General features: G+C 35.8%; 1 protein-coding gene across 2 annotated transcripts in view; it reads right to left on the bottom strand.

Annotated features, from left to right (window-relative positions):
* Nucleotides 1-12,779, bottom strand: part of LOC149154947 (WD repeat-containing protein 55-like) — a 326,140-nt gene that overhangs the window by 70,930 nt on the left and 242,431 nt on the right. For both annotated transcript variants that reach the window (XM_089441581.1, XM_089441580.1), the window contains exons 7-8: nt 8,064-8,106; nt 7,900-7,956 (exon numbers count right to left, since the gene is read on the bottom strand). In XM_089441581.1, the coding sequence (XP_089297707.1) occupies nt 7,900-7,956; nt 8,064-8,106 (100 nt within the window). The remainder of the gene's footprint in view (nt 1-7,899; nt 7,957-8,063; nt 8,107-12,779) is intronic.

The following is a 12,779-nucleotide window of genomic DNA, read 5'->3' as shown; positions in this document are numbered from 1 at the left end:
GACAGTAGAGATCACAATGGAACAATGTTGCACAAAGACACGACAATATTTACCCTAGGAAAACCATCTTCTAAGGAAAAACCCAGCAACCCTTTTCTTAGATGAGATAATTGAATTCAACAAGAATTACATTTGATGTTTCCCATCAAAATAAAAATCAAACTGACCAGCGACAAAGCCCTGGTCAAGCTTGCTCAATCCGTCTTAAAGCCAAGCTAAATTATTGCCCAAAAGAATTCGGTCAACTCTGATCCACTAGGACAAAACTCGGCCTTTTGTTCTACCTCAGAATTTCGGCATTTTATTCTGCCTCAAAATTTCAGCCTTCTGTTCTGCCTCAGAATTTCGGCCTGCTGCCAACAAAACTGCCCCAAAAAAAATAAAAAAAAATTGGCCTCTTTCCACACATGCGAGGTTAGACAGATAAAGGTAAAGATCCCGGTCAAATGCTAGAAAGTTCTGGTCAGCTCCAGCCTTCTTGTCTTGTCTTCTTCACATAGACGAGCAGATGATCTTCTTCTTCTGTGATTCGAATTGTGTCTTGAGGAGGAGGTTGAGTGGCCTATATATATAGGCATTTCAAGAGCCCAAATGGGTGTCTCTCATCACTGGGCTGACTTGTCACTTGATCTAAGGAGTTAACATTTGTGGAGGCAAAAATTTGAAATTTAAAAATTTGGATTTTCCCTCTTTTAGAACCGACTTTGATCCCACATATTTATCATTTCTCATATAGTTGGAGGGCTAAAAATTAAATTATGAAGATCAACCATACCTACAAAAATTCAACAGTGAAGAGATACTTCACAGTCCCTTTATACAACTCTACTACTACTGATTATTAAATTTATAATACCAACCCAGATTTATTTTCTCTCAACAATTATTTATTCCCAAATATGTATTTTATTACCCAAATAATTTTTGAATTGCTAACAAATAAAATCACTAGGATTTTTAAATTCCAAATATTAATATTTAGCCGAAAAATAAAATAGAGAGATCAATCACATTACAACAAATGTATGTACACCCATAACAATTTTCCTCCATTCAATAATCTCAGGAAAATATGGGCTTTGACCCACTAAGAAAATACATAGAAAACTACAATAATTGGAACCTGTGACTTGGCCCCACTAGGACTAATTTGGCGCAAGGAATTTCAGCCCTATAGAAATCAACCCCTAAAGAAATTTGGCCTAGAGAATTCATCCCACATCTCACCAGCAATTCAGCCCTAGATAAATCGACCTCTCCAATTCGCAGCCTCCTTCACGCTTCAGCAATTTGGCCTCCCTCGATCTCCAAATCTCAGCCTTCTAGAAATATTCCCAAATCACCTTGCACTCTTCCTCTTTCTCTACAAATCTAGATGAGCCTCTCACTCTGGAGAAAATTTCTCTCTCCCTCTTTGAGAAAATCACTTTCTCAAAATGCAGTAGTTGCATCTTGTTTTGTGTCTTCACCTCTCCCTTAGGCGTCTCTTTATAATCTTCATTAAGCCAAATCCCTAACCCTAATCGTTAAGTGATTGACATTGAGATTAGATCTCACCTCACTTGAGATCATATCTAAGTCACTTAAATAATTAAATTATTTATTCTTAGTACTTTGGCTGAATAGTCCACAATAATTAGTTGACTTTAATTATTGTACTTCACCTAAGTTAGACTTAGGAAAAAAGTCATAAAACACTTACTACACCAAACAAGCACCTAAAAAGATAATTAACCATCTCCTACATGCTAAGACAGCAAGCCCATGTAGAAGACCTTCCAAAGCTACCACAAGCTTCAACACTGACACCCTGAAGAGATTGGCATTTGGAAGCTCATCATCATTTTGCAATGCTTATATTTCTATTTTGAAAGGTCTTTAGCCACCATATGCTATCATCCTGATTTAATAGCCATGCAGAAATCGAACTCCTGCAACAATAAGAGACACTTCCAGACCTTATATACAAAACTATTCATTAATTAAACAAAATAATGCCTTCATGCCTATATAAAAAGAGTTGGATATCAAAACATGTTGAAATACCACAGACAATGCCCAAGCCTTCACCCAATCTTATATTATAATTTTGGTGTCTTGCTCACATAGTATATTGTGTGGTCTGATTAGCTTGGGCCCTCCTGCATGAGTGTGCAACATGCACCCAATTGCAAACAACTTTTCCCCAATCTGAAAAAGTCTTCAATAGCTCGTTATTGTGCTTCTTCTTATTAAATGAAACATCTTTCTTTGTCAACTCATTCAAGGGGTGTCTAATCTTAGCATAAGTTCCTACCAAATTGTTTGTTGAATCCTACTTTCCCTGAAAGCCTTTGGCATCATTCATGTTCTCAAGAGGGTGCTATATTGAAAATAACCCTACTTCTTGTCAAAGATTGGCCTATCCCATGGAGCTCATCGCATGCCTAGAATATGTCCTCCACGAGGCCAACAATTTTTTAAATGATTTGACATGGCCATGATTTTACTAGTCATGCTCCATGATTTACTAGTTTTACTAGACATGGCCATGATTTTACTAGTCATGCTCCTCGTGCTCACACATTTTTCAAGGTACACATTTCAAATATCGGATATCCCGAGAGAGCACATCCTTTTAATCTTTGAAAAACCTTATTTGATGATTATGTCAAATCTAGGGTCAATTACTCCTAGTGTAAAGTTCATTAACTCACACTCTATCCCCAAAATTGACATTAGACTGTATTAGTGCCATGTATTTGGAAAATTATATGTTGGTGATTATTTCAACATAGATTCCTCTTCCCATATTTCTATAATATTAAGTCAGGAATTGCATCCCTTTGTCCTATACTCATTTGAATTTTTCCTGTTGTTGATTTCCTCCATATTTTCAGATGCCCTGTTACCACTTTTCTCTTCCTAAACTCCTTCACTTTGGCAAGTTTTCATCTCTTTTTGAATTGTGTAATCGTCTTTGTATCTAGTTAGTCTACCATCATCCATACAAGTCAACTTGTCACTTTTCCTCATGTAACATGTATCACCAACTACACTTTGCACGATGAATTCCCCACAGACCATCCTTGACTGAGGTCAATTGTCCTATTAATGACTAGTGTTTTAATCTGGTAGCAAAGAGTCTAACCAGGCTCTTATTTTGCTAAAAAATGTATTCCTTAAATAATGTCCTCAAACGTTTCATATTCAAATGTCCATACAAGACTTCCTACGTGCATATAGGCCATGCTCATCACCTCAATGGATTGATTTTAACATCTTGATGTAATCATAGTTCATGATATGAATGTTGTTTTCCTCGCAATTTCTTCATTCATATTGTTTGCAAATATCCTCATAGGTGGTCCACTATAATTCCTTATCCACATTTTCCCAACAAGACATCTCATCAAGTTGTCCTCCTCTTGGTTGTCCTAATCAAGTGGTGTTTATCTTCCATGTAAAATGCCTTGCCAATCAACCCTCACCCCTTTTCATGAGTTTTTCACCATCTTCCTTGAAAGACATCCTATCATGGTATCCATCACTTGCACAAGTCATCCCTGTAGTAAATTCTTCATTGTTCTCATCCTAGGGTGTCTTTACAACTTGCTCCTCATCTAAAGAGGATGTTTCTTTGTTCCCCAAATGATCATTCTAGTCATCACTTGACTTTCTGAATATTATCATATATTGGAAAATATGTTGGCACAAACATCACTTATTATTATATTTTCCAATATAGAACACTTTCTAACTTTGCCTCATGTTTGGAGAATTTATGACTTAAATATACCCCATCCATTGCACTGGAATGGTCTTTCATGGTTTTCAACTTGGCTTCATCAATCTTATTTGGATCTTTTATACTTATGATTGGTGAATCTATTCCTTCATTAATCATGTGTTTGCTCAACCAATTGATAGAAATTTCCTATCTTGCATTGATGGAGGGGTGTTCCCTACTGGTTAGGTGTAAGTCGTCCCAAGACCTTGGATGACAACTCCACATGGGCCTCTCTATTGAGGGTTGCGTAGCCTCCCAAGATTTGACAAATCTAGGGGCTAATTGTGCTGCTCTTAGCAAGCTTTTTGGTGCCCCATTCCACTAGAAGCAACTGGAAGAAAGATGTAATCTTTTGAGTGGTTTCTAGTTGAATGGGGGCTTGGAGGATGTGAGATCCAGGCCTGAGTACCTATTCCAAGTATAATGCCAAACACTGCTAGTTTAGATATCGAAAAAAAGTGGAAAGGGAGTTATGACACTGCCTAAATAGGAAGTGGAACTAACCACATATCTCATGGTATCGGGCGCATTTGTACAGAGAACTCCTCTATCCATGTCTCTTGTTGTGGCAACAATCCACCCTTCCATGGAATATGATGCTTGACTTCCACTCGAAGTTAACGAGAGCCTACACTAAACTAGCCTAAGGGGATCTTGAGTCCATAAATCTAATGTCAAAGTGTGTAAGGGGGCCACACTATGAGGTCATCTCTAATCTATAGGAAGTGCTCGGCATAAAAGGTCATCTTGGGTCTCAAGCCCTCAAAGGGTGCCCTCTATGTGTGTCCTAAATGTATTTCCTAAAAATATCCTCCCTAGTAATCCCATTCATCTTTTGCTCGTTAGGAAGAGGGTGGTGGCAGCATCCAAACTTCAAAGAGCCCCTAAACAGGGAAAGGCTAGCTATTGATATGCCGATTGATTAAATTAAGAATACAATCCACTATTAATTTGCGATATATGTTGAACTTCAAGGATCAAGCGCTTCCCAGACCATTAGGGGAAATTTGAAATCTAAAATAGGCCTCTTAAGCAAAATAATAAAGAATTTAGGCTTCTGTGATCCATATCAATTTTGAGAAGAATCTTCGGCGAAAATCACATAGAGATATTTTTTGTCGACGCATTTCGAACCAACCAGTGTGATTCATCGTCAGGACAAGTTGAATGAGCAGATCTTGCTATGCATTATAAATAGATCGGGCAGAATGTCCAATGACCAAATTTCCAGATCAGGTAACGGCTAAAATGATAACAGCTAGATTGACCAGGGAACGGCTAGTTAGACTATGAAGGGCATAATTTATTTAATTAAGTAAGTTCAGTTATTAATTTCTTTATAAATGGACCATTTTTATAATTGCAAATATATGTTAGAATAAGCGAGTTAATATATTATAATTATAAAATAAATCAAGTCATAGAGAATAGTTGATTATATTTTAATTAAATATAAGTTAATTATATTTTAAATAAAATATAAGTTAAGGGACATTTAAATCTTAATTTAAATTAAGAAAATAAATGAATAAATTAATTAGCTATCAAAGATGTTTATAAATATTAGTTAGTTGAATAAGTTAAAAATAGAATAATCTATAAATAGTTATTTCTATTTTAAAATAAAAGCTAAAGGACCTATATTTATGAATATATATTAAAATAAATAGATTAGTATCATATTCGTAGTCAAAGAGTATCCCTATAAAAATATTAGAGAGATTACAATATTAATTAATAGTTTATTAAGGGTAAAAATAGTTCAAAAAATAAAAATAAAAATAAAAGTTTAATAGTCAAAAATAAATATTAGAGAATTCAAGTATTCCAAAAATAAAAATAATAATAAATAAATAAATAATAAAAATAAAAATAAATAAATAAATCAAATCAAATCAAATAAAAATATTAATATTAGTTTAAAAGTCAAAGAGTTTAAATATATAAATATTAGAGAAATCAAGTATTTGAAAAAATTACCAAAAAAAAAATACTAAAGGGAGAAAATGACTAGGAGGAGAGGGCTGGGACCCAACAACTACTAATCTTCCAACCATCCTCTCTATTGAGATTGTTCGGCTTTTTTTCAATCTCAAGGGCTTCCCTAAATTTCCGGTGATGAAATTGCGACACTCTAGCAATCACACTAGCTTCTTCGATGCAGACATGATGATTGGTTTTCTCCACATGCTCTGCTAAAGCGGAAGACTTGGTTCTCATATGCTTGAGGTCAGTTGTGTGCTCACTAATCCTTTGGTTAATGGAGCGACCAGTCTCACCGATATAGGGGGTCCCACAAGAACAAGGAATAATATAAACACCTTTCATGTCCTTGGGGTCGATAAGATCCTTCACAGATCTGAGGGACTTACGAATGGTGTTAAGAGGTCTAAAGGTTGCGGGGACATTATGCTTCTTAAGAATCCTCGCAATCCTATCCGTGGTCCCTTGGACATAAGGAAGATGTACACCAGGAATCCGATCCTTAGGTTCTTTTCTGGATAACAAATTCTTAGTTGCTTTGAGGAAAGCCTTTTGTCCCAAATGTCTGCTATAACCGTTCTCAACAAAGACATCAAGGAGATGGGACTTCTCCTCCTCAAAGCTCCTTTCATTAGAGATCCTTAAGGCACGAGTCGCTAGGGTGTTGAGAACACCCAACTTCTGGGCTGAGAAATGGTGGAAACTAGCATGAAGATACTACTCAGTGTGAGTTTTCTTGCGAAACACTCTGTGGGAGAGAGAACCATCCTCATTCTTCGAGATAAGAAGAATGAATTTTTAAGAGAAAAGAAAGAAAATATTTTTTTTACTCATATTTTTGACTTATCTCCTCATAGGTTTACTCAAATGTCAAGTGTAAGAACTAATTCTGCATCCAACAAGTGCCTGCACTTGACATTTGAGTAAACCTATAAGGAGATAAGTCGAAAATACGATTAAAAAATAGTTTTCTTCTTTTCCCTCCCAAAATATTTACCCCTGGGATTGACCTGATCATCTTGAATCCTATTGGTTATTTTACAATTGATTTTGAAAGTACATTTTTTGTTTTAAGGTCCATTTTTACCTCAAAATTCCCCTAATTCAGGAGTATGTAATGAACCATATTAAACATGAATGTGCATGTATGTTGAATACTTTACATTCTTTACATTCCATGTCCATGTCCATTAGCATAAGTTGAATTCTTTACATTCCATAAATATGATAGTCTTCGACTGCATATCATATCATATTTTAATTTAAATTATTTTGTCCTTTGAACATTATATTTATTGTCTTTCTGTCTTGTTTTATTTGGATGTTCCTGTAATGAACCATGTGGTTCATTACAAATTTTGATACCATGCAACATTACGGTGCACATACATATTTACACAATCAATAGTGGAGAGAGAGAATAAATACAAAGGTTTTAAAATGAATGTTGCAACTATACATTTATCTCATAAATCACAATCGGTAGCATATTTATCTCAAACCTAGTTGGTTAGGTGGTTTTAACCGTCTGACCCCTTATTACAACACCTAAAATTACATTGACCAGTATATTCGTTGCTCTTGCTTAAGATTGAGACTAAGGAATAATTGCATGAACTCAAACTAAACCCTGTGGAGTCTACACACAGCTGCACTTTAAAGGATGTTTACATGAAAACTACCAATAAGTCTATGATACAAACCATTAGAGAGCCTTGTATTTCAAAAAAATTGCGAAAGTTTGAGTGAATGAAAGCTGATAGCTTTCTTATAGTGCCAACAGATTTACAGAACAGGTTTTTGGAATCGGTATATAAGAAACAAAGAAATGGCAAGCTGATCTCCCAACTGAAGTGGTAGAATAGAATTCAGACTCCATCAAGACTTACGCACAATAAAATCATCTTGCAATTGTCATAATCAGGAACCAATAAACTTTAAAGGAAAATGGGGTTTTTTGTAGTCAGATTCTAGCAGATTGGCAAATCTAATCCAAAAGGCTCCATCTGCGCATAGCAATCAAATTCTATCTGTACTTATATGGTTTATCACATTGTTCCTCTTTTCAATTGCATTAATTATTGATTTTAAAGTCAAGATGATCCCAAATGTAACTCTGAAATTAAAAATCAAGGTTCAAGAACTACCTTCATCAAGGCCACTGAAAGCAGTTCATCTTCTGAAAATTCAGATCGGGCATGGACCTACAGTATAAAGAATTTAATTAAACGGTATCACTACAAAAATGAACATGAATTCCTACCAATTAAAGGCATTAAACTGGATACGAACTTTCTAGTCTATCACATACCTTATTTTTACGAAGATTGCAAACAGAAAGGGTCCCATCACCACTGCCAGCCCCAAAGACGAAGTAAGGAAATGGAGTAAACAAAAGTAAAAATAACCTTGTATAACAACCAACATGTTTCTATATCTCATCTTCAGCAAGAAAAAACATGTGTGAGTTAAGTGTGATTCATCAGTATACTAATGCCAAAAATGATAATATCTTAAAGTCAATATTTGCATCGATATTTCTGGATTCTAAATAACAGAATTAAATACATCAGAAGTGTGTGAAAAACTCATGGAAAATTGAGGTTCAGTTTGTAAATTGACTAGTGTAATTATTTCACTGAAAAATACATTAAGACTTGACAAGACAAATGAGATAAGCACAAAAGGTCACAGCAGTCTTCCAACTTCATCAGATGTGCCAGCCATTACTGCAACATTCACCAGACAAAATATAGAGAAGTTCCCTGGCCCCAAATCTTTGTTATTAATATTCATGTATAATAGACCATTTTATTGTTGTTAGATATCAAAGAAATATAATTACTCTCCATTAATTCATACTTGTTCAGAAAGCCATAACATGCTGGGTACTTCCCAGAAACATATTGTTCATATCCAATTTCATTGCAGCTACATACTTACGTTTGCATTCTTCCCTGTCTACTTTTGGTGTAGCTCATCTCCTGCTTCCATGATATAAATTGTGTGACCTTGGTTTGAGTTTGTTGATATTTAGTTTCTTCTTCCAAATGAGAGTTCTGTGCAGAAATTAAAGTCGTGAAAAAGTTTAGTTATCGGCATATCTGTCATCACCCCCTTTCCAATGACTGTTTAAGATTCACATCCTACGAAGTTTTAGACATTTTGTAAGCCAGGCATTTTTAATGCTTTAGCATCTCTACTTATACGTAGGCATTCTTCATGTGGTCAGTCATTTTACATTCTTAAGCCTAAAGCTTGTTTTAGGTCGAAGGCCTCCTTCTAGATACAAGTGGATCTTAGCACAAAGAAGTCCACCTCCCAGTTCATCTATCTTCAATGTGGCTTGCTCATTTCCTCTAGGTAGTTCAATGTTCATCATTTTCATAAAAAAGGGACGTGTGCCTCGATTTACATATGCAAAACTCTTATTATTCCTCAATGTGTGATGCCATCCTTTTACGTTACTTTAATGGAAATTCGGCAAACTGACAACATCAATGCATGAACTCACTAAGGATGAGCTTTGCCTCCATGAATTATAATTAGAGAATTTTGGGTTGCAGAGAAGTTCAGAGGACAGGCAATTTCCTGTTACAGAATATGGCACATATCTCATCCAACAAGGTGAGTTCCAGTCTTCTTATACTTAATAAAATTCCATGCTTTGAAAACATCAACAAGTACACTACGCTTTCCAAACACCCAACAAGTACACTTACTTCCCTTGCTATAGGGAAGCCAGCATGGTTGATTGTGTCCTAGATATAACGATCTTGATAATAAGGGTGTCCCATGTCTCTCACCTGTTGAAGAATATAGGGCAATTAGGTTTAATATGATTCTTCTTTGCTTGATAACAATTTGTGGAGTCCTTTTACTTTTTCTTGTTAGCTTAATCTTCTTCCTCTTCTTATTAATGCATGTCTGTGTACTTCATCAAACTGCTACCAAAAACATAAGAACAAGAACACAAAATGTTGGCTCTCTTCCAGGGACAAAACCTCTCTTCTCTTGAGAGGAAAACCCTTTAGTAAGTTTCTCTTATTGAAGCTTCTTATTGATCAGTGCCAAACCCTAGACCCTTGACTAGGATGTCCTCCAAGAACAAGTCAAGTCCTTCCTCTTTTCTGCACTATGTTCCCCGGCACATGGACTTCCTCCTTCCAGCACTTTGCTCCCCAGCACTTCGTCCTTTTCTTCACTGCCTTGTCTAGAGATAGACCTCAACTATGTTAGCTTCTTGATGACATATTCTTCTTCCTTTCTTCAAGATGTTCTTCACTTAAGGAGACACCCTTTTCTTGATCCAACGAGACTCCTCTTGAAGTATAGGTGTATGACTGTACGGCTGCCCTAGTTTTCCCACGTGCAATGTCACATGGTTCGGGTTCGAATTCGAATTCGATTACAATTAAGTTCGATTCAAGTTCGAATTTTTCGATGAGGTTCGAATGAGGTTCGCCATTAAGTTCGTTCACGTATATAATTTTAAAAATATATATAATAATTAAAATTACATAAATCTTTTATATTCATTTATAATTAATATATATTTATAATTTTTATCATATACTATCAATAAATTTATAATTTTTCATAAATATACGTTATATTATTTTATAATATTTAAAATAACAATACCATAATTTAAAATATATTAAAAATAATTCTTGTAAAAATATATAATTTTTAAATTAGGTTAACTTATATTTATTATTATTATAATAATAATAAAAAATATACATTAGCCTATCGTAATGCCTCATATAAGCTGAGTTCAATACATTGTAATGTGTTAACATATTGTATTGCTTGTAATACATGTACGTTGAGTTCATTGTAATATTGTAATACTTATAGAATTATAATAATGTTGACGCCTTATAATATAATGCTTTTAACGCATTATAATATATGTACGCAGATTTCGACGCGTAAGCAAACAACATAATTATAATTGACGCCTTATAATATAATGCTTTTAACGCATTATGTACGCAGATTTCGACGCGTAAGCATTATAATATAATGCTTTCAACACGTAAGCAAACAATATGAATGCCGTTATAACGCAGCAGGAACCGAACCTTTTCGAACTTATACGAACCTTAAGATTTTCTTTGAAATTCGACGAATTTCGGACCTCAACCTTTGGGTTCGACGAACCCTGTGACACAGCCCACGTGTGGTACGTGCCCTAGAGAATTAGGGTCCTTTTCCTTCGCTAGAGAGATAGGCTTCTTTGCTTGACTTGGGAGGCCTTGTAAGCCTAGTTTCAAGCCCAAACAACACTAGTTCATGGATTGTTTGTCCCTTCTGTCATACCCGCAGACTTGACCTCCTTTTCTTCGCACATGTGACTATTTCTAGCTCTAGAAACAATCCTCTTCACTTCGGTTTTCCTCCTTCCTTCGCTGCACTATGAGACCTCTTCTTCATCCTTCATTACCCTTTTCCTCGCAGATTTCAGAGATGCTTGGTTGACATTGTGAGGGAGTGGACAGCCTCTATATATAGAAGTCCCTCCTTCAGGCCGACTTAAGGCTGACATCATGACTGTAGGCCGACTTGTCTATTTCTTCATCATTTTGTTGTTTGAAGGATGTCGTTGCAAGGAGGAGACTTTGACTTTGCTTGGAGGTATTCCTTTTGACTCTAATACAATTATATACATGGTGTAACATGCCCTTAAGGTCTTCAACATTTTCTTTTGACTCCTTGACTCACCTATAGCACTTAACATGTGCTAGACCTATTTCAATGAGCAAGAAACTCATTGACATATATTATAAAAATAATATTTCTTTTCTTGAATAAGTACAAATATCAAAAGTACATTTATGAAGACTGAACCTAGTTACATTTCCTTCAACATGTAATATCCCTTTCAAGATATTTTGTAGATTTTGCAGAAAACTAATTCAACCGAAATTTCTTTATAAAATTACCATTCGATTTACAAAAGATTGCCATGTAAAATAGAACAAGAGAATGCATGCAATTCAATCATACAATGAGCAGAAATAATCTCAGCTTTTATTATAATATATAACTGGGGTTTTACATGCTGAAATAACAAAATAGTTGATATAGCTGAGATAGAACTGGCCTCAAGGATCTACTCCAATGCTGCATGGGCCCTCCACCAAAACAGAATTGAACTGCCACTGCTAAGCTCTCTCGTGAATTCTGGAAGAATTCACCATGGAGAGATGGGTACTTGCCCAATCTCACTAAATCGCCCAAGGGTTTCCGTCCTGGGGCTACAAAGGAAATAGAGAATCAGGTTCCCAACCTCTAAACAAGAAGAAATATCAAATCCAAGATGTCCTTTAATGGCCTCCTCCTCCTCTTTTATAGATCTGATGGACCCCTCTAGAAGCTCCTATTTTATTATTATTTTAATCATTCAACACATTTCCCTTAATTAAAATATTCTTTTTAATTTGGGAAAATGATAAATTGGCCACCATGCCTCCTCAAGCCACTGGAAATCACTTCTAGCCATCCCATATTATAGAGCTTCTCGTTTCGATTCCAACGAGCCATTACACTAAGATTTTCTACCAAGTATTCCTCCCAAAATGCCACCTTAAGCATAATTGATTGAATCAAGCCCATTAATAACTCAATTTTTGAAAGTTATCAGAATGCAACAGAACGAAAGGGAAACTGTGCAGATGATGGAATATACCAAGCGAATGTCATTGGACCTCATAAAAACTCCTCAAAACCCAACCAAAAGCCCCTGGGCCCGTCGATGACGCAAACCTGCACCTGTGACCTATCTATCCCCAACTCTAAAGGTCCATCCTAACCATGCCATAAGGAACACCAGAAAAAGGAACATCACAAATCCTCTGCCCCAAGATTGCTTGCCCTCAAGCAATCCATATCTGTCAGCAAACCTCGCAGTCCCGTGCAACTGAGAATCAATACCTGGATCCCATACAAACCACTAGGTGATGCCATACCCCCGTGCCACCCAACCAAGAACAGATCCTTCAATGCCTGGATCCTAGAC

This window comes from Pinus tabuliformis, chromosome 9, assembly GCF_031772625.1.
Source record: "Pinus tabuliformis cultivar Carrire ecotype Pingquan chromosome 9, CPIR1, whole genome shotgun sequence".
Classification (NCBI taxonomy): Eukaryota; Viridiplantae; Streptophyta; class Pinopsida; order Pinales; family Pinaceae; genus Pinus; species Pinus tabuliformis.
This window is presented reverse-complemented; position numbering and strand designations above follow the sequence as displayed.